Genomic DNA, 25,183 nt, shown 5'->3' with positions numbered 1-25,183 from the left:
CTTTCAGTTCCCTTGGTCTCCTAGATTCCACCTTGGCTTCTTAGGTCCATGGAGGCCCAAGGCTACCAAAATTAACTTTTCCTGCCTTCCTTCCTCAGCTCTTAAGCCCAGACACTAATAGCAATCAGAAAACACCCCACACACACCAGTTCTGCCATCAGGACTCCAAGCAACCAAGATGTCCCTTCTGCACTCTCATTACAACTCCTTTATGGGGCAGATGTGGCGATTTATTTACCCAGTCCCTAAGCTATTCCCCCTCTAAGATACGCATACAGTCTGTTGTTTCCTTAAAGGATGGCATGGGGCTGAAGTTTGTGTCCTTATTTCTGTGACCGCTTGAGTGGGACCCACACTAAAGAACCTCTGGAGTAGAAGGGGAGCCAACAGCAACTTCACCTCAAAACCCCTCCCACCAGCAGTACGGCTTTGCCTTTAACCTGCCGGGACGGGGTAGCACCGCCCACGAGGACGTGACCGCACGACGGAGCTTCGGTTCCGGGTTTCAACGTCAACCAGGTTCCGGCTGTGCGCCTGAATCAGTTTGGACTGCCGGGTCTGGTTCAGCCTGTAACAAAGCGGAACGGGGTAGCCCCGCCCAGAAAGACGGATCTCGGACGGAGCTTCCGGTTGCCACCTTTCCCCTCCCAGGCGGAGGAGGTGCGCGCTGGCCAGGTGTTCTTTGGGCAGGTGCTCTCTGGCAGGGCAAAGGAGGTATGCGGTGGATCTACCGGTCCGCTTCTCATTCTGTCTGCGGGGTTGTACGCTTCTCACTGTGTTTGTGAGGTGGCTGTGGACACCACGAAAGTTTAGGGCTAGCCACGTCCCTCGTGGAGCCAGGTGCGGGAGAGAGCCCGAGGAAGGCCTCGCTCCACGCTCGGCCCTCGCCCCCGGTTGGCCTCTCTTCGCAGGACACAAAAGGAGATGCAGGGTTGAAGTGCGGCACGTGAGGCGGACGAGGCTGAGGGAGGCAGCACCCCAGACCAGCACTGGAGACTGGCGGGGGGCGGGGGGGTAAAGGTGTGGAGAAATAGAAAGAGAAGGACAGAAGGAAAATCTTCTGAAGACCAAAGGAAGAGAATCTCCGCTAGAGCAGCGTGGTCACCTGGGTTAAATGCCACTGAGATGCCTTTGATAGCGAATCTGACCGGAACCACTTGGTTCTGCATCCCGAAATAAAACAATTTACTTCAGGGACGCTGATAATGAAAGTAAGAGTTATTTCAGCTCTGCAGAGGGCGGAAACTCTGGCTGTCAGAACCAGAGAGTCTCTCAGAGGTGAGAGAAAAAGAGGTTTTATAGGGTTGCTGGGATTCTGCTGATGTTGGAGTTTCTGTTAGCTTATAGGATCTAAGGGAAAAAAGATTCTTTGCCTTTATTTGGCACCCGGTGGTTGGTTTCACCTATATTTGCTCAATGGGTGGTCTGTTCTATTTTTCTTTCTGTATGGGATAGTTGAAAACAAGATGCCTTCGGTCTCACATCTTCCTCTCTTCACCCTGGGTTCTGTTAATAGAACTTAGTAGAGAGTTTATTATTCTTACATACTTACTTCTTGGCGCTAGGTTCTAGGAATAGATTATTATTTGTTTGTATTTTTCCATTAGAACGGTGTCCCATTCTGGCCAACAAGGTGATCGACATGGTCACCTATCTGACCTTGAGGAATGCTAAGACCCAAATGAGTGTGTGGGATTTGCCTAACTGCAGTCTGAAGGTACCTCGTGTCCCACTTACAGTGAAGCTCAGAAAGTTTTAGATTTGACACTGGAAATACAGTTTATAGAAGAGAGAAATGCTTAATCTTCTCCCATTACCTGCTTTCAGAATAATGAATTAGTCCCTTAGAATTTCCAAAGGTAAATAATTTTCCTCAAACTCAAAATAAACTCATGGCTTTTATATGTTAGGTGGGTTTAGATCCATTGCAGATAATTCTTTTTGATGTTTAAATTGTCCTGTTTTGAGACCTCTGCCCCCAGACTTCCTCCTCCCACGCCATGCTAACTTACTAACTAGGTAATGAGTAAGGGGTAAGGGGCCACTTAGAAATCTGTCATGGCCATCCAAGTGGCACAGGATGAAAACTGAACCAGTCAGTATCTTGGAGATTTAGGACATTTGTGATGAGCATAAAATACATCCAACCTCCACATCTGCGAATGACAGAGTAGCTTCTCTCACACTAACTCTCCTATCAGTAGTAAATATAAAAGCTGAATAAAATCCTTAAAGTAACTGAAGGTATTAGGGAAAAGTCATGTCAGGCAGGACTTGGAGGAAATTGCTGGAGAAAATGTGGGAGCACCTAGGCTAGCACCACATTTGCCTGTGCTTTTTCCTCTCAGAACATTGGCTAAGTCTTAGAGTGAGGAACAGAGACCAAGCTGAAAGGGGTGACCAGGGCTTGTGGCATTTCAATTTGGCTGGGAAGAAGAAAGTTGGAGTTCAGAGATGCCATGGAGTCTGAGACTTGAAATGGAAGAGGGAACCTTAGAGAAATGAGCCCAAAATTCAGTGTGCAGTTTCCTGGAGGTGCTTGTCAATTCCTAAATTGTGCATATCCTGGGCAAAATTCATGGCCCCAGGCTGAAAGCAACAGCCGCAAAGTTAAAAAGTTGTGCAAAGACTTGAGCAGTCTTGTATTGCTAGGGAGTTGGAGGTTGGAGATCAGGGCCTGAGAAGGTGGAGGAGCACTTGTAAACACCCCCAGCTTACAAGAAAACTCTACAAGGGCAGCACTCTAGGGGTAAGGCCAACCAGATCAGCACTAACAAAATTTAAAACTGTCCTTTAAGTGGATCAAAATCTGCCAGCGCTCTGCCTTTTGGAGGAAGAAAACATTGCCCAGAGCTTCTGCCATTTTTCATACACAATGCCTATTATCCCATCAAACCCAATCAAATATTACCAAGCATGCCAACAAACAGAACCAAATAACTAAAAATAATGAGAAAAAACATGACAGATACAGAACCACAGATAATCTAAATATTGGAATTGTCAGGTTTTTTTCAATCCGTGTTTATATTCAATATTATGTTAGTTTCAGGTATACAGCATCGTGGTTAGACTATATAATTTACCAAGTGATCCCTCCAGTAAGTTTAGTACCCACCTGGCAGCATACATTGTTATTACAGTGTTATTTACTGTATTCCCTATGCTGCACTTTACATCCCTGTGACTATTTTGTAACTACTAATTTATACTTAATCCCTTCACCTTTTCACTTACCCCTCAATGCCACTCCCTCTGGCAACCTTCAGTTTGTTCTCTGAACCTGTTTCTGTTTTGTGTTTTTATTTTGTTCCTTAGATTCCATATATAAGTAAAATCGTATGGTATTTGTCTTTCTCTGTCTGAATTCAGAATAGCTATCAGTAAATCAACAAACAAGAATAGGTAAGTTTTTAGAGAAAAAGGAACCCTCGTGCATTGTTGGTAGGATTGCAAATTTGTACAGCCACAATGAAAAACAGTATGGTAGTTCCTCAAAAAATTAAAAACAGAACTACCTTATGATCCAGCAAAGCTGCTTCTGGGTGTTTAGGCAAAGAAATCCAAAACACTTAATTTGAAATGATATATGTACTCCTGTGTTCCTTGCAGCATTATTTACAGTAGCCAAAATATGGAAGCAACCTAAGTGCCCACCAATAGACAGTTGGATAAAGATGTGGTACATACATACAATGGCTTATCACTCTGACATAAAAAAAAGAAATGAAAGCTTACCATATGTGACAATATGAATGGACCTAGAAATTGTTATGCTAAGTAAAATAAGTCAGACAAAGATTATCCAGGCCCTGTTAGAAAATATTGATTGTGTCTTTAAGGTGAAAAAGACATGAAAAGAGAGGTCCACATTCAGGATCTCTAAGACCTCAAGTAACTACCTGTTACCACCACAGGTTCAGCAGAAAGACTCACAGAGTCCTTCCTACTAAATATTAGTCCAGACCTTAGGTAATGTCATTAACTGAGCTAGCAAATGTAAGCTGGGAGGACTCATTTGTATCTCAGACCTGAAACCTGTATTAAACAGACCTCTGTGATCTTGTTTATTAAGGCGTTCATCCAAATATTTGACTTCTATACCTTACCACTCTAAAGAGGAAAGAAAGGATTAACCTATAGAAACATGGATCATAGAAGAAAAAACATTTATTCTCAATATACAGTATTTGCTTAGCCTCCTTTAAAAACATCTACCCCTATAACTAGGAGCCAATAGCTCTGCATCCTTAGACCACATCTCTGCAAATGGGAGTAATTGCAGAGGTGGAGGTACGATCCTGGAATTTGAAGTATAGGTTAGAGTGTACCATGATGTTAATGTTGGAGAAGAGAAAACAGGTTCCAGAAACATTTAGGAAGTAATCTTAGGACTTCATGACTGACTGGATGAGGGAAGGTCCAGGATGACTCTCAGGTTTCTAAACAGTGTGACTGTACAGCAAGTCTTGCAGCTAACTAAAATGGATAATTAAGGAGAAGCAGAAAGGCTTATTTTTGCCAAACTCAACTTGAGGCATAAACAAAAAAAGGTATCCTGATATTATTTAGATATTTAACTGAAGATTATGGAAGAAGACGTAGATGGAACTTTAGGTTTCCATGGCATCAGCATATGCAGGTGCAAGCTGAAACCACAAGAGCAGATAAAATGAGCACAAGGGGAAGGAGAAAAAACTTGTATATACCAATTATTTGTTATATCCCATCCCATTTTAAAAACATTTGAGTCACCAGGAGAACATGTAGAATGAGAATAAAAATGGTCTCTAGGTAGTTGCCTAACAGACTTTAAACTTAGAGTGAAGAAGAGGAACTCTTCTCAGAGACAATAGGAAAACTCAGATTTTGGTTTCACTGAAGCAAAGGATACAGGACGTTTTGAGAAGTTCAGAGTGATAAAACTGTTGAATTTAGTGGATAGTTCCAGCATGAGAGGAATTAAATTTTAGTTTGGCAGTGTAAAGAATTCATAGAACTCTGCAAGAACAGTTTCTTTCTGGGGCTAAGGTATAAGCCAGATGACTGAGCTATGGAATAGGTAGGGAGAATATAGCTTCAGAAAGCTGACTTATGAATGAAGTGGTTAGTTGAGATTTGGGCTTGAGGGGGACCCAACGCATGTGAACGGTGGAGGTGTTTGTTTTGAAAACATTAAACTATCATCTTGAAGAGGCTTATACAATATAAGAGTTCAGGAATATTTGATGTAGCAGTGTTCTGTGTGAGCTGAAATTATTTGAAGGGCACTGTGGGATGCAGTGATCTTGAATAGCAGGGACACTCTGTCCCTGAGTCAGGAGGAAAATAATAACAATTATTATGGTTGACTGAATTGGTGCTGTTAGTTGGTAAGACTTTAAGTATTTTATCCTCTTTCACCCTAAAGGCAACACTCTGAAATAGAATTATCCACTGAGGGACTGAGATGAAGACATTTCCTAAAGTCATTACCACTGGAAGCCCAGTCTATCTAATTACAAATTCTGAGACTTTGGCGACTAGGTCTCACTGCCCCCATAGAGAATATAGGTGTTGATGAATCTAAATTGAAAAGGGGCGGTGGGAGATTAAGAGGGAGCATACCTGATACGCTCCAATTTGGATGGCATAGGTACAGTGTTGACTAAAGTTCGAATACAGGGTTTGATGAGAAATAATCTCAGAAGGGAAGAGAAGAGCAATATGGTTGGTGAAAATGATGCTGAGAGAGAAATAACCATGGAGTGGGCGGAAGGAGAAAAACAGCATTATCAACGACGGTGAAGGAGAAGTGGTGAGGTGGAGGCAAAACACAAGTAATTGTTGGTTAGTGGTTCATTCATTCTACAGCATTTATTAAGAGCCTTACTGTGTACTCCATTCTGTTCTCAGTGTTGGGCATATAGTAGTGAATGAGACACACTGCCCTCAAGTTGTTGACAATCTAATTAACACAGTGTGGTAGTATCATAGGGGTCAGCTTGGAGTATTGCTGAGAATGTATAAGGACCAACCTTCCTAATCTCCAGGGATCAGGTAAAATCTTTCTAGAGGAGGTAATATCTAACATGGGGCTTGAAATGTGAATAGGGGTTCACTAAAGAAAGAAAGACTTTCAGAGAAATGGAAGAACAGCTTATGGAAATTTCAGACAAGAGGTGAAAGAAGGGCGTGGTACTAGTCCTGTTTGGTGGTTCAAGGATATGGAAACATGGAAGGGAGGTGATGGCAATGAGGCTGGGTGAGTCAGCTGAAGGGAAGTCATCAGAGCCTACTAAACTTTGCTGAGAAGTTGGGACCTCATCCTGAGATATTAAAGGATTTTGAGGAGTGAAGTGAAATGATTAGATGTGAGTTTTGGAAGGCTAACTTGAGAATTCATTGGTGGGGTGAGAGTGGGGCTTGGCGAGACTAGTCAGGAAGCTATTCTAGTAATGTGGATGGGGTAGGAAAATGGCAGCGGGCACAGAGAGAAGAAGGATGTTTCAGAGCTGATTCAGGGAGCTATTTCTCTGACCATAGAGAGGGTGACTTCTCTTAAATAGTGCTCTTTCCTCTATTCCATCTGTACTCCAGCAACTGAAGTCAACCTCAGAAAGGCGAGACCAAGTGTCTGTATGAGCTCATGTTGCAGAACCTGGAGAAGCTGACAAAGGAGGACAAAAACTCAGGTTTCTCCTGTAGGACCCTCATCTGTGGAGAAGTGGTGAAGGCCTGGAACAAGGCCCTCAGCCTCAGAAGATGGCCCAGAGGAAATTGGGGGGGCAACTGAAGGGAAAGGCCTTTCAGTTTGGTGAGTGTGGGGAGAAGTTATTTGAGGGTGGGACAACCACTGTCTTCTATTCCTCCCTTTCTTCCTGTCTTTTTAAAAGCACTACTCTCGCCCTAGAATCCTCAGATCCTTTCTCTCCTTCCACCCTTATTACCCACACCTTCACTTCCCCTTCAGTTTGCCCACCATTGCTTTTCCTCCTGTTTCTTATCAGCCTGTATGTTCCCTTGCCACCCGCCCCATCTTTTCCATTTTCTTATCTGACAGGGAGACTGCCTTGTTTCCCCTCTGGGAGAAAATGTAGTTCCTGACCAGACAGAAATCTGGCATATTTTTACATGTTCAATAAGCTTACCTCAGAAATAAGTGAACGCTAATGAACCTCAACACCCTAAGACCAGAGTTTAGGGGGCATGTTCTGGGTCAGTTACCCACCAGTACCCCACAGTGAAACTAAGAGGGTCCAAGAAGATGTGCAGCTAACTTTAGAGACTGTGGTGGAGTTTCAGGAGAGCTGTGAAAAACACCCTTCTCACCAGAGGCAGCGCACTCCACAGAGCTCTGAGGTCTCCGACACTGCTTTCCTGGGGGCACACGGCATTTCACACGCGTGGCACATTTCACAGGCGTCTCAGTCCTCTTGCCCACTATTTTCAGGGTCAGATTTTAGTCTGTGGTGAAGCCTAATTAATAAGGTTGAAATTTCCCTTTGGCTGAAAGAGGCCACTTCTCCCCAAGTGATATGAATTCAGATGGAACTGAAGAGACTTTCTATGGTTATTGACTGTCATTGAGCCCCATGGTAAGGTGGCAAGGAGGCAGGGCAGGATGAAAGCATCTCAGGACACCACTGAGCAATCTGGAGGGTTAGGAGACACAGAGAGAGACATGAGGCAGATGGCTTTCCCAGGATCCTAAAAGCACGTCGACAGGCTTTTTTTGTAAGTCAGATCACAAAACTTAATATTCCTTAATGCCTTCCTGTTGCACTCTCCCCTGTGTTTTTTCTCCAGAGGCAATAAGTTGTCTCCTCTTGAACAAATTAGAGAATCCTGTTCATTTTGGGAGCTTTCATGCTGGAGTGATTCTTCTGGTCATTCCGAGACCCTTCAGCTCTTTTCAGGACATTCCTAGGTTCCTGGTGGAACAAGCCCTATTGCCCTGTGTTACTGATGCCATGAAGCCCTTGAACTAGGGAAGACAGAGCCCAGGACAGAAAGGGAAAAGAGCAGAGGGTAAGGGAGGAGTCAGGTTCATACTATCCAATCAGAGATTCCTTTTACACCCAAGTAAGAACTCAGGGATATGGGGTGAAGTTGGGGTGCGGGAAAATAAGGGATTTTTGTCCCCAGGAGCCTGTGCCATCCATCATTGTCATCATTTTGCAAGCCCCTTCACACTTTCTCAGCCTTCATACCTCCCCCAAAGACCTGAATTTTCTACCATATTGCCAAGTACACTAAAAATGAACACCCTGTCAAAACACAAGGGCAGGGGGAGTGGTTCCTTTATTTTTTATTTTTATATTATTTTATTTAGAGAGAGAGGAAGGAAGGGAGGAAGAGAGGGAGAGAAACATCGATTGGTGGCCTCTCACACACATCCATAACAGGGACCAGGCCTGCAACCCAGGAATGTGCCCTGACTTTTGGTTTGCAGGATGATGCCCAACCAACTGAGCCATGCTGGCCAGGGCAAGGAGTGGTTTCTGATGTCTGCTCCTCTGGGGCCCCCAGTGGATGTACCAATGGGTATACTGTAATGGATTGGTAATCCAAATTAAATTTCCAGAGTTTTGTTTTCCATATTAAGTACTGTAATTTTGTGCAGAGAGTAAGCCTTAATTTACAGGGAGCATTCAGATTAATCTTTTTCTCTGTGCTTCCTCTCAGCTTCCTGAGCTCCAGCTGCTCTTTTTTCCTAGGAAGATTCATGAGAAACTTCTCAGGTGAGTTCTAGTTCATAGTTCATATCCTAGCCTCAGAAATAGGTCCAGGCCTGAGTAGAGGAGTAAGTAACCAGTAGCCTCTATTTGTTACTTTTCATGCCCCCTCCCACCTACATGTCTGATGGGTGAACTCCCTCCTGAGAAAATCACACCTTGGGCATGATGAGGCCTAGGTTTCCCCTGCCTGCCTGAAACTAGGTTCCGCCTAACTGGACTCTTCTCATTCTCAGATTTCTATGATGTCACAGCTTAGTTTAATGGAAATTACCATCCCCTGGGAGCCAGGAGAGCTGAGTTATTGCCTGAACCCTGCTTTTTTTCCTGCAGTTTATCCAGCCACTTTCCCTCCCTGGACCTGACTGTGTTTTACTCTTGAGCTAGAGTGACAATTGTCCCCAGTTGCCTAGACTGAAAGGTTTCCCAGGAGGCGGACTTCAATGCTCGAACCATCCCAGGCAAACTGGATGAGTTGGTCACCCTCTTAGAGTTGAGGTGGTAGTCCCTGAACTAGTGCAGGTATAAAGTTCTTTCCCTTCCTTCCCGTTTAGGAAATTCTGGGCTGTTGACAATAAATGTGGTAGGGTATATGAGAAAATAACTTATATATTAAGTGATTGCTTCATATATGACTCTCTAGAGACAGGGAGTATCTATAGCAAGAATATCCTCATATCCATATCTCACCTGGATATGACAGGATTTCATGTTGTCAGGCAGTAAATAGTACTGTACTTTAAGCCAGTATTTGTAATGCCATGGTTCCATGTGTTTCTCTTACCTCCGAGCCTCAGGGAGATCTTGTTAAAGTATGCTGGTACTGTGACAGCTGACAGATGTGGCTCTAAGACCTAAAGGAAGTGGGAGTGGGAGCATGTAGCTCCACAGGCCTTCCTGATTTCTGCCATGCTGGTAGGGAAGGCCTTCAGGGCAAGTGTAACTTCACTTCATTGCCAACTCTGACCACTGTTTAACTCCTTATTATCTCAGATTTTTCATTGTTAGCTAACCGTAGATGTGCTTAATTTTCATTTTTATTGATGGTCTTTTTCCTTATAGTCAGTACTTTTTTAATGTTACGAATGTCTCTTTTATTATTACCACTTTTCTTCCTTTTTTTTTTTTACAATTTTTATCCTCAAAAAAATATGTTGCCCTCAAAATTATTTTAATTACTTCCAGGAGAAGGTGCATCTTCTCCAAACACCTTTTCATCTGAAATCAGTAGATACTCAATCCTATATTTCTGTGGCTGAACACATGAGTTTGTTTATTTCATCCAAATTACTTCAAGACCCAGGCAACAAGTGTACTTTAGGACATGGATGAGCTGAACTTTTTTAAAGCTACATTTGTTCATAAGAATTCTTTGAGATTCTTAGAGAAAGCTTTGCAGTGCAGTTGTTTGTCCTTTTTAAAGTCAACAGTTGACTCCTGGTGTTCTCTGGTGGGCATTTTCTCTTCTCTCAGGATCACCTAACTGGTTTGGAACATCCTGAGTTCTGGGTCATGGTGGTGAGGCCAGAACAATGAGAAGACGCAAGAATCCAGGTACCCGGCCGAACAGACGCAGATCTGAGGCTCAGCAACATGGCAACATCACCCAGATGACCTGTGCGAGGGCTGGGACAGGGATCACTGTCAGGACTGCCTCCTCGCTCACCACTCCTGCCCCACTCCGCCCACAGAATCTGATGGCAGCAGCCACTCTGGGCCCCCCAACTGAGATTAATGTGACCTTTGAGGATGTTGCCGTGTACTTCTCCCAGGTGGAATGGCGCCTCCTTAAGGAGGCTCAGAGACGCCTGTACCTCGAAGTGATGATGGAGAATTTTGCACTTATATCCTCTTTAGGTTGCTGCTGTGGAGCAGAGAATGTAGAGGTACCCATTGAACAGAATGTTTCTGTGAGAGTGTCTCAGGCAAAGAATCCTGATATAGCTTTGTCTTCCCAAAAGAGCCACCCCTGTGAGCGCTGTGCACCAGTCTTGAGAGATATCTTCCACCTGGTTGAGGAGCAAGGAACACAGCACAGCCAGAAACTATTGAGGTGTGGCGCATGCGCAAAACAGTTTTATTTCAGTGCCAAGTGTCACCAGCACCAGGAGCAGCACATGAGGGAGAAGCCTTTCCTAAGAGGTGTGGGCAGGGTCTCACTTGTGAGGGGCTGCAACTTCAGTGTGTCCCAGAAGCTTTTTATCTGTCGGGAGGTTGGACAGGACATCCTTACCAGCCCAGGACATATCCAGGAACAAGCTATTCACACCGGGGACAAGCCAAATGAAATGCTGATGTCTGGGGTGAGTTTTCAAAGGAGAAAAAATTATTACACCAGAAAAGAACGTAAGAAAGCCATTGGCTGCAACCACACACTTGTTCCAGACAAAGCTGTCCCTACTGGAAGACAGTGTTTTGTGTGCCATGAATGTGAAAAATGTTTTACAAGACTCTCTGGCCTTCGTTATCATCAGAAAGTTCACACAGGGGAAAAGCCATTTAAGTGCAATGAATGTGGGAAATGCTTTAAAGATCGCTGTGGCCTTATTCAACACCGTCGAGTTCATTCTGGAGAAAAACCTTATGAGTGTGGTGAATGTGGGAAATCCTTTAGCCAAAGTACTAGCCTCATTCAACACCAGAGAGTTCACACTGGAGAAAAGCCATATAAGTGCAGTGAATGTGGAAAATATTTTACCAGAATCTCTAGCCTTTATTGTCATCAGAGAGTTCACACTGGAGAAAGGCCTTATGAGTGCAGTGAATGTGGGAAATCTTTTATCAGGAATCATCATTTGCGTTGTCATCAGAGAATTCACACTAGAGAAAGGCCTTATGAGTGCAAAGAATGTGGAAAAGCTTTTATCAGGAACTCTGACCTCCGTTGTCATCAGAGATTTCACACTGGAGAAAGGCCTTATGAGTGCAGTGAATGTGGGAAATCTTTTATCAGTAGCTCTGGCCTCCGTTATCATCAGAGATTTCACACTGGAGAAAAACCTTATGACTGCAGTGAATGTGGGAAATCTTTCACCTGTAGCAGTGGCCTCCGTTATCATCAGAGATTTCACACCGGAGAAAGGCCTTATGAGTGCACTGAATGTGGGAAATCTTTTGTCAGGAACATTCACTTGCGTTGTCATCAGAGGGTTCACACTAGGGAAAGGCCTTATGAGTGCAATGACTGCGGGAAATCTTTTATCAGCAACTCTGACCTTCGTTGTCATCAGAGATTTCACACTGGAGAAAGGCCTTATGAGTGCAGCGAATGTGGTAAATCTTTTAGCCAAAATTCTAACCTCTCTAAGCACATGAGAGTTCACATGGGAAGAAGTTCTTAGATGTGTAGGAAATGTACAAGTTTTTTATTCAGTGTTAACAACTCTGGAGGAAACTGCAGCTCCATTTTTCTGAATTTAATCTCATTGAACTGTCAACAATAGGGAGATTTGCCTTAAGTTTTAATTAATGTGGGAAGCATATGTGCCCGAGTTGGGTCACACGGCTCCTGCCAGATTTATGTCACTACAAATTTCTGTGGCTGAATGTACCACCTGTGCCACCTAGCAGGTCTCCATAGTTTGCATCAGTCACCATCCTAATGTGCTCAGGAAAGCTGACTTTGTTCTCTGATTTGTTGATGGAAATTAGGAGTAGCCTGAGCCTTATGAGATCTGCATTTCCTTCACTCTGATTAGTTGGGGCATGAGCCTGACCAAGTCTTGACCTCAGAAAATATCATCTGCGTTTAGCTGATGGCTTACAGAAGGACTGCCTTTTCAGGGGCATGGTTTCCTACATACCTGTGATGAATATTTCCAATGTCAAAGTTACCAATGCAAGAACTGCCAGGTCCATTTCCCTTTGGTTTGTAAAATGAAGGCCTTTTTCCTCTTTAATCTTGGGTGTTTTATTTAGTGTGAAGGGTAGATTATAAGCAGACTTGGGCTCTATGAGCATGAAGAGGTAAGGAACTATTGTGGGGTTCTCAAATTTTCTCTGCCTTCGAGAGGCCGGTATGGTGCTGATATTAGCCTACCAGTTTTTGCCAAATATACATTGCTGCCCACATGCTCCTAGGAAAGACTGCAGGGCTCTCTGGTACTCACATGAAGCTCAGATGCTGAGTTTTAGGAGACTCAGAAATCATTTTTAAGAGGGGGCCAGTGTGACAACCTCAAGTGCTTCTAAGGGCAGTCTGAATTTGTCCCTTGTTCACAAGGTATTTTTGAGGGGAATCACTTTTGAAGGTCTTGCAAAGGACCATGTGACCTAATATCTACAATTCCATGGGTGATGATCACTTGGTTGTAGGACCATAGGGGTTATCCATGGTTGCTACAGAATCACTGACATAATGGGGATTGGAGAACACTGCAGCCAGCTAGCCATAATGTACCTCTTCTAAACATGCATCCAGAATTATTTCTGTGAAAAGACTGCAGGATTATTGTGTACACAAATCTGAGTATCTCCAGGCATGTTTATCTTCTGTGCCCAAAGTCATCGTCATTGAAAATAATCAAAAGATTTTGTTGACTTATGTACCCTCTCAGGTGTTCACCTGAAGACAGTTAGTGCCCAGACAGGAAATCAAAGATAAAAGTGGTATCTATAGTCCAGGGATGTGGCTTATAATCCAGCCAGCATTGCTTTCATTTGGGTGAAAGTCCTTCATTGTTTGGTATATTTGATGTCACTGAGGCAAGACTGATCCACAGAGGGGATGAGGTTGCCAAGCCTATTTTCCAAAGTGTTGGACATACAGGTTTTTTCCTAATAATGTTGAACCATTTTTCAAAACTTCTAATTCGTAAACAACGTATTTCAAATATAGTATCTGATGAATTTTGACATATCTATTAAACTGAAACCATCATAATAGTCAATACTGACCATATCTGTCACTGTCTTTTTACTTAATGTACTTTTCTAATATCCCTCTCCCTGTCCTTCACAGCTCTCCAGGTAACCATTGATTTACTTCTCATTTTAATAGATAAGTTTGCATTTCCCAGAACTTATGTGATGTGAATGAAAGTACTTTCTCTGCTTTCATTTATGTTGCATAAATACTTGGGAGATTCATTAATGATATATTTGTAGTTCACCTTTTTTTAAATATTCTAAGCTTTTAATATTTTACATTTTTTTATCCATTCATTTTTCATGGACATTGGGTTATTTCTAAATTTTGATTATTGAAAATAAAGCTAGGACAAACATTTGTGTATAATTCTCTACAGATATATGTCTCATTTACCTTTGTCAATAATTCATAACACAATATCCGAGTCAGAGGGTAGGTGAATGTTTAACTTAAAAGGAATTTGGGATCCAGTCAAGATGGTGGCATAGGCAGACAAGGCTCATCTTTTCATACCACCACAAAAATATTACAACTAAATTGCATAAAAGTCATTGTTCAGAACCAACAGAAATCGAGTTGAATGGAAGTCTGACAACTTCAGAATTAAAGAAACCACATCCATCCAGACTGGTAGGAGGTGTACAGATATGGAACAGGCTGGTCCCACATCCTTATAACCAGTGTTCAAAAGGGTGCTCAAGGAACTTAGTGAGGACCTCAGTAGCATAAAAAAGATCCAGTCAGAAACAAAGGATTGTGTGGTAGATAAAAATTCAGGAGGGATACCTTGGGAGCAAGAAATCCCAGCCTCACACCAGGACCCCCCTCCCCCAGGCCCAGGAGTCCAGTGCCAGGAAGGTAAGTCCCCAAAACTTCTGGCTGTGAAATCCCGCGGGGACTAAGTTAGTGGAAGAAGTTTTTGGAGCCCCAAGGAGTTACTCTTAAAGAATCTACACACGGACTCACCTATTCAGACTTCTCCTGACCTTCAAGAACGGGGTTGTGGTTTGAGGGGCATCAATCGCATGCAGGGGGAGGCTGGGGTGTCTGGCATCCAGGCCATAAGACGCAATTGTCCCGTATTTTAGGCCCTCCCCACAGAGTCGGCACACTGGTGTATTAATGTGGCTAACAATGTTTGACTCATCTTGGATATCCCCAGAGACTCCACCCAAACAAATTTACAGACTCCCCCAAGCTGCTTTTCCATATGAATGGTCTTTGCTCAAGCTTCACAACTTCCTATGTCCTGTCAGACAACAGCTGGCCTCAGCGAACCGCAGGCCCAGAACTAGCATCCTAGGTTCATAGCTTGGCTTCACTGGGGAATCTCCAAGCCCAGCACAAGCAGCAGCCATCTCAGATTGCTTTATAACTCAGCCAAGGTGGCCCTGGACAAAACACAGGTGGGAGCTGATCTTGGCCTACAGCACCCAGGAAACCCCAGGAGCCATCACACCCAGTGGACAGCTACAGACCACATGGGAGCACCATCACCATGCCTCTGCATAGCTGGTCCTCTACGGAGGGTGGAGGTTGGTCGTCAGTGGTCATAGCCAATCTTTGCAGCTACTTTGCCTGGGTAAATCCCTCCCATTGATCTGCCAACAGCAACCAAGGCTCAACTACAAGAGGAGGTTGTATTCAGCCCACATGAAGGGTGCACCAAGAGTACCCAGCTTGGATGATAGGGAAGACTGCCACTGGGCCCCAAAGGACACCTACTACATTAGGCCACACTGCCAAGACATGGAATCAAAGCAGCTCTACCTAATACACAGAAACACAGGGAGGCTACCAAAAGGAGGAGACAAAGAAACATATCCCAAATGAAAGATCAAAACTCCAGAAAAAGAGCTCTACTAAATGGGAGATAAGCAATCTATCAGGTGCAGAGTTCAAAACACTGGTTATAAGGATGCTCAAGGAACTTAGGACCTCAGTAGCATAAAAAAGATCCGGTCAGAAACAAAGGATACACTAATTGAAATAAAGAGCAGTTAACGAGGAAACAACAGTAGACCAAATGAAGCTGAGAATCAGATCAATGATTTGGAACATAAGGAAACAAAAACAACCAATCAGAACAATGAGAAGAAAAGAATCCAAAAAAAATCAATGTAAGCCTGTAGGACAACTTTAAGCAATCCAACATTGCTTCATTGGGGTGGCAGAAGAAGGGCAAGAGCAAGAAATTAGAAATCTGTTTTTAAAAATAATTTTTAAAAACTTCCCTGATTTGGTGAAGGAAATAGACATCTAAGTCCAGGAAGCAGAGTCCCAAAAAAGATGCATGTAAAGAGGCCCACCCCAAGACACATCATAATTTAAATGCCAGAGGTTAAAGATAAAGAGATGGAAGGGTGGGTGTGGGAGAATGGGTGAGAGGTGAGGGGATTAAGAAATACAAACGTAATTACAGAATAGCCATGGGAATGTAAAGTACAACATAGGAAAGGGAGTAGCCAAGGAACTTAGAGGCATGACCCATGGGCATGAACAATGGTGGGGGGATTGCCTGAGGGAGTATGGGGTGCGGGGTAGAGAAGGGCAAAGGGGAAAAAATCAGGACAACTATAATAGCATAGTCAATAAAATGTAATTTTAAAAATTTATTTTTTAAAAAAAATTAGGAAGTTGTGACTTAAACCACTTGTACCTTTTTGCGTTCTTCCAACAGTGTATGAGGGATTCAGCTCCTCTGCATCCTAGGGAATATTTGGTTTGATCAGTCTTTTTTTTTTTTTCTTAAGACTTTAATTTTTAATGATTAGAGGGGAAGGAAGAGAGAAAGAGAGAAACATCAATGTGTGAGAAACATGGATGGTTGCCTCTAACACACCCCAATCTGGGAACCTGGCCCACAACCCAGGCATGTGCACTGAATAGGAATCAAATTGGTGACCTTTCAGTTTGCAAGGTGGTGCTCAATCTGCTGATCCACACCAGCCAGGACTTTTTTTTGTAATCATTGTTTAAACTTCTTTTATAACTTTGTCGAGCTATCTCGCTGTTGTTTGATTGCATTTTCCTAAGGACTTATGGCGAGCCTTTTCTCAGATGTGTATTTGCTACCTCTCTGTCTTTGGTAAAATGAGCATATGTTCTGCCAAATCTGCTATGAATTTTGGCAATTTAACAAAAGGATAGTGAAAACAAAAATGCATGTTGGAATTTCACTTTTTTTTTCCTTTGTTGCTTTCTGGAATAAATGTCATTTTGTACCGGGAAAGAAATAATAATGATTGGTTCAAGATAAGGGTCTTCTTCCATTCTTTTGCATGTGAACATCCAGTTTTTTCAGCACCATTTATTGAAGAGAGACTAACCTATTATTGGCTCCTTTGTCAGAGATGAGTTGACAGTACAGGCATGGGGCTAAAGGACTACTTGGAAACACATCATTCTTTTAGGCATCACACGGGGCTGCAGAGGGTATCAAGATGAGGCACTAAGGGGGAGGGGAAAATCTTGGAACTGATCTTCACATCCCATTTAAAGGAAACACTGTAATGTGGAAAGTGCCCCGAGTTGAAATTTGTACCATCTAGGTGATCTTTCAAAGAATAGGAGCCCCTTTCACCATGGATAAAGTTTTTACTGAGCCTTTATAGTGAGACAGTGGGTTACACAGTTCTTATTTAATCCTCTCAACATTGCCATGATGTATTAATTCTATTATCCCCATTTTATAGAACAGGAAGCTGAGGGTTAGCAGTATGAGCTAAACTGTCCCAGATAGCGCTGCTCTGAGCTTTGGGGTGAATGAGACTTTTTTCCTCAGCTCTGCTGCCTCCACATCAGCTACCACTCTGCTCTGCATCCCTGTTTTTGTCCCTCTGTCTCTTTACTGTGTGAATTGTGTCCTTGTCCATTTCTGATAGGATACCCTCTGCCTCATTTTCTAGTTAACAGTTTTCTGATTCTCTCGAACAATTTCCCATTCTTCACTGTGTATGATGATAGATGATAGCAAGTCCCTCTTTTCTCCTGCAGTCACTTTTCATCGCACTGTCCCCAAATGGCATCAACACGGGAGCTCCTCCCTCTCCCTGGCCCGTGGACTGTTGTGTGAGGTATGGGGCTGCAGGAGAGGACAACAATGATAAGGCCCCATCTTCTCACAGACAGGCCCCTCTGCAACGCAGAGGCCCACCTGTCCATAAAGCAGCATCCTAGGAAAAGAAAGTTCACCTTCACCAGTAATTCTAGAATTTCTAATAAGGCAGAAATGTGACACCATTCCCACTTGTTGGATCACCTCCTAATCCAGCAAAGATGAAACGGCTAGCTAATTCCCAGTGCTGGCATGGGTGTGAGCAGGTGACACATGGGTATTCTGTTCTTGGGATTAGAAACTAATAAAACCTCACTGGCTGAGAGTTCAGCATTATAGATTTTTAAAAACCTTAAACACAGATGCTTGCATTTCACCCATCAGTCCAAATCCACCTTATTCTCAAAAGATAACCAGACAAATTATAAAATACATATTAAAAGATTGTATATCGTTCATAATATAAAAATTGGAAGTAGCACATAAGTACAAAAATATTTTCAAAAGTGGATAAATTAGTTTTGGTACATTCATCTAATGGACTATTTGCATGCATTAGCGATACAGTTGACCCTTGAATACCATAGGGATTAGGGTCACCAACCCTCCTGCGCAGTTGAAAATTTGAGCATAACTTTGGACTCTACAAAAGCTTAACTACAATCATCCCTTGGTATGCAGAGGGAATTGGTTCCAGGACCCCCCCAGTGGATACCAAGTCCCTTAAATAAAATGGCGTAAAACAGTGCATCCAGTCAGCCCTCCGCATCTGCAGATCCCCAAACACAGAAAGTACTGTTTTTGTTCCTTGGTTAGTTAAACCTACAAATGCAAAACCTGGGGGTATAGCACTGACTGTGTAACTTACTGAAAGAAGCCCACATACAAATGGACCCACACAGTTCATACCCGAGTTTCTGTGAGAAGCTTAAAGGTAAATTCAAGTCTGGTAGCAAAAGCTGCTTGGCAATTTTTATTTTTTTCTGTTCAGTTATGAACCATCCACAATCAAACAAGGGAAACCCAAAGGAGTGTCTAAAAGATGTGCAAGGAGCGTGGATAATTTTATAACACGTAAAGCAACCATGGGGTTCTCTCAGTAGGTAAAGGAAGGAAAGTGGCTGGGCTGAGTATCACAGCAATGAACAGTGGTGTGTGAGGGCGAAGGCAACAGTGTATCGCAGGAAGTATGAAACCAGATTTCACTAGGCAACTACTGAAAAGTGGTGAGAGTTTTCTATGTATAAAAGTCTGTCTGGCACAGGGAACCATGAAGTTTAGTGGAGACTTTAAAACTAAGTCAGCTGAAGCTTCACCCAGCTTTGCTGCTGCTGCCATAGTTCTTGAGAGGGTGGATGTGCCTTGTTACTGGTGCTGAGGGTCTAATGGGCCTCTGATCCATGCCATGCCGAGCTGCATTGGAGTCTGTGCCCTTATGTACATGTTTTAATGTATTTGTTAAGTGGTTAATTTGTTTCCAGAACATTAAAGAAAGTGGAAAACTTTTAAAATTGAAAAGTAGGTTATGAAAACATATTATTTTAAGCTCAACTAATTTATTTATACCAAAAAAAGAGTTTATTATAATTTAATGTTCCTAGGTTTAGTAAAAACAAACATCCAGAAGCAATAAAAGATTAATAAATTTCTTTATATGAAAATAAAATTATTATAAGAAAACAAAAGTCTAAAATGACAGAGAAACTATTTGCAACATGTAACATAGGTAAATGTGTTACATCTCTAATATATAAGAACTTTTAAAAATCGGAGGGAAAAAGTTGCAAAAACCTGATAGAAAATAGGCAAAGCCATGAACAGATGACTAACCAAAAAATAATTAAAAATGTCCCTTATATATGTGAAAAAATATTCAACCTCACAATTTTAAAAATGCACATTAAAGTAATACTGAGATACTATTTCTCATCTATCAGATTAGCAAAAATTAAAAAGTACACCAACACATTCTGTTGGCAAGCCTGAGGGAAAATAAGTGCTCTTATACATCACTGGTCAGCATGCAAATTGTACAACACTAATCAGGGACAATTGGGCAATATCTAACAAAATGTCACATGCTTTTTCCACTTATTGCAGTTTACCCTGGTCACACATCTCCAGCTGTACAAGAATATGTATGCCCAAAATAATTCATTTTAGCATTGTAACTGCAAAATAGTAGAAACAGCCTAAATAATTTACATGCAAGAATGGCTGACTGAATAACTCCTCTTGCATCCACCCAATGGAATACTACACAGCTACAAAAAGGAGAACAATACCTATAAACTGATATGGAATGGCTTCCAAAATACATTGTTAAGGTAAAAATAAAAATGTGAGAGAGAGTAATTATGCCACCTTTTTTGAAAGAAAGAAGGAAGAATAAGAAAATACGAGGTCTGTCCAGAAAAAGTCCAGCCATTGTTAATGTCATGAGTATGGTTTGTGTGACATCCATGTAAACTGGCAGCCAAGGAGAGTGGACTGGAATGCATGTGCTTGAAAACGATGACTTCACAGTACTAGACAGTGAGGGCAGTAGACGCCATTGAAGCAGCATATGTACTATGTAGCCATTGCATTCAAAAAGACTGACCAAGGAGAGCAATGAACATTCCTCCACGGAACTATTCTGGTGATTCAGGAGGCCACAGCCATGTGCCACAGCTGTGACGCAGGTGATGGGCAGCTCATCACGACAATGTGCCTGTTCATGCATCATGTCTTATGCAGAGTTTTTTTGGTGAAACATCAAATCACCCAGGCAACTCAGCCCGCTACAGCCCAGATTGGGTGTCCTGCCACATCTGGCTTTTCCCAAAACTGAAATCACATTTGAAAGGGAAAATATTTCAGACCATAGATGGGATTCAGGAAAATATGGCAGGGCCACTGATGGCGATTGGGAGAACTCTGTGAGACCCAAGATGCCTACTTTGAAGGGAACTGGGGGGGTCATTGTCCTGTGTACAGTGTTTCTTGTATCTCGTATCTTCTTTAACAAATGCGTCTATTTTTCATATTACATTGCTGGATACCTCCTGGGCAGACCTCATATATACATTATCTGGACAACTGTAGAAAAAGAAACTTAGAATAGGTAAGCCAGAAAGTAATGTGATAAGTTACTTCCAGGGAGTGGGTGGAAATGGGGTGAAAATAAGGTGACGGAATGAGAAGAGTGAGACTTGGTAGTTTGCGGTTTTCTGCAGTTCTGACTTTTACAACCATGTTGAATATTTCACATACTCAATTTTTTAAATGAATGAAATCAAGGATAAAAGGGGAAAACTCTTAACGTAGAATACAAATGAGAGCATATAAACCTGACTATATTTTAAATGAATGGCTTACACAGCAAAGGCGGGGAGTAAGTTTTAAACCAGTATTCTGCCTCCATACCCTCAGGTTCTAACAAATACTGAATTCTAGGTAGTAGATTTGTTTTCCACAGAAGACTTAGTTAGCAATTCTGAAACTATATTCCATGTATTCTAGGATTAAGCAAACCAGTAAATATATTGTGGATAATTAAAGCTTGGTTTTTCACTTTGGGAAAATGAAATTACACATGGAAAGGAAGTAGGTTAAAATGAACCTTAGGTGTTCAATTGAACTTGGGAGGTATCACATGAATTCTTGGTTTTTAAGATGGGTAGATAGGAAGATACGTAGGAAAAGAAATAAGATGCTAGATAGATGTGTGTGATTGTATTTGTGTATATGTATTTATACTAGATATATAGATATACAGATGTGTGTATATATGTATATCACACATACATGTATGTATGTGTGTATATTTAAAGCATATAGTAAAAGCTGTGCACAGGCATTAGGTTCTGTAAATATAGAGTTTTAATTACGCTCCCCTTTGCAGCTACAATAGGGCACACACTTGGTACCAGAGAAATCACCAGCTCTATCAGGTTAGACTCTCACCTTCCTTGTGAGGCCTTTGATCCAGAAACAGCCAAGACTCCATTGTGCCAAAACAAACATCATGGTGTCCCCACCCTCCAGTTCAGGTCCCAGATCTTCCTGTCACCTCATTGACTTGCCCAACAACTCTTCCTTAAAGATCTAACCTTTTGCTAGAAGGTTTTAGGCTTTCAGTATAAACAGAAGCACTCTGGCATGACCCAAGTGAACCCAACTGCCTCATGGCTCCCACAGCCAAGGGGTGCAGGCCCACCCCAAACCTACACACACACACACACACACACACACACACATGCATACATGTCCACATGTGTGTGGAGGGGAGGCCACAAAGGGGACAGGAAGAGCTAGTACTCAAGGACAACCCACAGTGGCTGTGGGACTGTAGCAGCTGCAGCAGGGTGACAACTTTGAAGAAATGAGTCCCTCAGCCAATCACCAGCAGACTCGGGCTTCCTCATGAGGAAGAGGCCACCAGGAGTCAGAGAGATGGGTCTTCCTTCCGGTGACCTCTTTGAGGGGGAAGGCCTGGATTCTGCCCAGGAACGCCACCTCCGTGGAAAGGAAGTGTCTTCCAACAAATAACTGCACCTGAGGATCCCCTGCACCACTTCACCACTGCCCCTGCAGGTTAAACCAAAGCTGTTGCTCTTGTGAGAGAATTTCCCCATTGATTTCAGATCAGGCAAGCAGGGAGACACAGTGGGCTCAGACTCTCCTGATCCCTCTGATGCCTGTCCCACAAGAAGAGGACTCCTGGCCCCTGGTAGAGGGCCGCCCCCCTGCCCTGAGGATGTGTCCTTCCACCAGTCCATGTCCCAGGTTGCAGAGGCAGAGCAAGCCATTCAGCAAATCTGCCCACCCCAGGGCTCTCGGTCTCAGGGGTGTCACTTGCTTTTGGAGAGGCTTCCAAGCATTTGCTAGGATAAAATACAGAAGTGCTTTGCAAACGGTAAAGCACTCTGCAAATACCAGAAGAGTTTAAGAAAAATAATCCAGAAATGTGATCAGGTGCTGGACTAGCAAGAGAGACACTTTGGAGGGTCCCAGGAGAACTCTTCAAGGGATGGTGCCTCCCAGGAAGGATTCCAAGAAATGGGGCCAGTGCCAGCATTAGAGGCAGGATTGCCTGGCAAAGATACCCCACATGCAGCCTGCTCTGCCAGGCAGGGCTCATTGCCAGAAACAGGCCACAGGGAGGAGATTAACAGTGGCAGGAAGTGGCCAAGGGAAGCAGGGACTCAGCCAGCCAACCACCCACAGAGGCATAGGCAGACATCACTGCCAGCCTTTGGCAGGCACCGGCTGCCAGCAGGACTCAGCCCCCTAGAGTGCAGCAGGGATCAGGCCAGGTATAGCCAGGAGGGGAAGCAGGCAACAAGGTCTGCTGTAACAACTAATGACCCTTCCTGGGGAGGAGGTACCAGAGTCTCTGGCAGTCCCCAAGGGCTGGGTTTGGCACATGAAACTCTTCATCACAGCTGAGAAAGATTATAAGCCTGCCAGGTTTTGCTGCTCTTCACATGGTGGAGAGACCTAACCTCCAGAGCAGAATTCTTCACCCAGCTGTCCCCTCCCCCTTCCAGGAGTGACTGTCAAAGATGTAACAGCTGATACAGTTCACAGTAGAGGCAGAAGTTCTCACAAACTGCCTCAAGGGAGTGGCGGGCACCATCAGCAGTCACTGCCTCAGGGGACCGCAGCAGCACCTGAGAATTCCAGCACTGTCCCTGGGAAGTTGTCTTCCTGCTGCGGTCCAGGTGCACACCCTAGTCGGGTGGACACACAGAGACAGGGGTCAGGGCTCTGTGGTGGACTGACAGTGTATTTCTACCCTGCTGTACACTTTTGTGGCCACAGTTTCACATAAGCCTTTCAACAAGAGCCAAGCTTGGTGTCAAACAAGTACTGAGTGATGGGAAAACTAGCCCCTGGCACAGAAGGGGGTGCTGCAGCCACGCACCCACAGCTCAGCTCTCAGTTCTCTAAAGGTTTAAGAAAACCTGAATGAAGGTCGTCTTCTGGCACAGAAGTCATGATCTGTTCTCTTCCACTACAGGTCTTACTCAGTCTATCTTATCCATGGCCTCCCCGCAGCACACCGTGCTGAAAAGGAGACAATACAATGTGCACCAGTACTCCTTCCCTTTTCCCTTCAGCCTCACCTAGGCCTGGATGTGGGAGGAGGAGACTTAGCAGTTGAAAGATTCCATAAAAATTATCTGCCTAACTGAAGTAGGCCATGCTACAATCCTTGCATCCTTACAAATCATGCCATGCTAGTTATTAAACATCTTTACCATCACCCTTAGAAATAAGCTACTATAGGACTAGGCTCCCTTAAGATAGGTGTCTGTATATTCTTTGCCATCAAATTATTTTTCATAAGAACCCCTCTGTTTCCAACACTTTTCACCCTACCTCCCTTGCTCGGGGGATCTAGTCACTTGGCACAAAGTAACTGGTGGTACTCTAACAGTGGAAAATTGTAACAGTAGGGAAAAATTGTGGAAAATTGTAACAGTAGGGCATTGTAATCTACCCTACCATTCTTTTGACATTGTTCCTATAAATGCTGACTCTGACTAATGTGTCTTTTGTAGATAAACAGCATGTGTGTATAAGGATCCTAGGAACTATCTTCAAAAGATAAAGACTCTGACCTTAAGGCCTCCCAGCTCTGGGAGATTTGCTGACCTTCAACTGTGGAGCCAGGATGATGTAAAAACCAGGATGATGTGAAGCCAGGATGACAAAACACCAGACCATCACTTGCCTTATAGGAATGGACTATGCTCGTCTGCACATACAGAACTTTTCAATCCCCTCCCTCGATCTCTTTATTCTGTCCCCCCTCCCTCATAAAAACCTCTGCTGCCACTGAAATGTGGAGATGGGCTTTCAGACAAGAGTCTCCCATCTTCCAGATGGTCAACATCTGAACAAACTGCTTTCCTTTACATCCACACCTGCCTCTTGAGTATTGGCTTTTGTACCAGCAGGCAGCTGGACCTGTGTTTGGTTACAGTACAAATTTTAGAAACAAGACCACTCAGCTGTCTGGGGCCAAAGACAACAGAGAGGAATCTCGACCAGCTCCTGCCTTAAAGGAAATCCCAACTTTCAGCAGAAGCACAATCTGCCTGAGTGGCTTCAGCTTTGTATCATGGATCTTATGTTAAAAGAAAATCTAAGTGATATAATTTGTTTACAGTATGATACTTTCTAAATTAACTTTTTTTAAAATTTATGCTGCCCAAAATACTGATAAGGACAAAGAACTGACTCAAGTCCAATGCCCTGGTGCGCTAGAGACTGAGCAGAGAAGCCAGTATCTGTCTTGTGTCTGGTGGGGCTTTCCCTGTATCACAGGTGGGAGCATAGCCCTGCAGACCCAGGAGGAGCCCTCTTCCCTCTCTTCTCAGTTCCTGCCTAGTATGGGTTCCTACCAAGCTTTCAGCCAACTTATGCCCTTGGGAAGCAATACAGTCTAAAGAGTTCATCTGGGACAGACCTGAAGGCACAACAGGCTACCTGGAGGCTGTTGTGTGCTTGCTTTGTTTGTGGGGATAGGGAGGAGCTGTCTGGACA

At 43.4% G+C, this 25,183-nt stretch overlaps 1 protein-coding gene across 4 annotated transcripts; it reads left to right on the top strand.

Annotated features, from left to right (window-relative positions):
* Nucleotides 1-621: 621 nt before the first annotated feature.
* On the top strand, nucleotides 622-24,705 carry LOC129076350 (zinc finger protein 211-like). 4 transcript variants are annotated; one of them, XR_008529745.1, is made up of 4 exons: nucleotides 622-714; nucleotides 6,580-6,796; nucleotides 8,668-8,723; nucleotides 24,196-24,705. XR_008529745.1 is itself a non-coding variant. In XM_054580523.1 (4 exons), exon 4 carries the CDS (start codon nucleotides 10,250-10,252, stop codon nucleotides 12,056-12,058), a length of 1,809 nt encoding a protein of 602 aa, XP_054436498.1. In that variant the 5' UTR covers nucleotides 622-714; nucleotides 6,688-6,796; nucleotides 8,668-8,723; nucleotides 10,191-10,249; the 3' UTR covers nucleotides 12,059-13,682. The 4 variants fall into 4 exon arrangements, 3 of the variants coding, with proteins under 3 accessions (XP_054436498.1, XP_054436496.1, XP_054436497.1); XM_054580523.1 differs by lacking the exon at nucleotides 24,196-24,705 and adding an exon at nucleotides 10,191-13,682 and having other exon boundaries at nucleotides 6,688-6,796; XM_054580521.1 differs by lacking the exon at nucleotides 24,196-24,705 and adding an exon at nucleotides 10,191-13,682.
* The last annotated feature ends 478 nt before the right edge of the window (nucleotides 24,706-25,183 follow it).

Source organism: Pteronotus mesoamericanus, unplaced genomic scaffold (assembly GCF_021234165.1).
Source record: "Pteronotus mesoamericanus isolate MK-2021 breed Mesoamerican mustached bat unplaced genomic scaffold, CSHL_Meso_final contig_590, whole genome shotgun sequence".
Lineage (NCBI taxonomy): Eukaryota > Metazoa > Chordata > Mammalia > Chiroptera > Mormoopidae > Pteronotus > Pteronotus mesoamericanus.
This window is presented reverse-complemented; position numbering and strand designations above follow the sequence as displayed.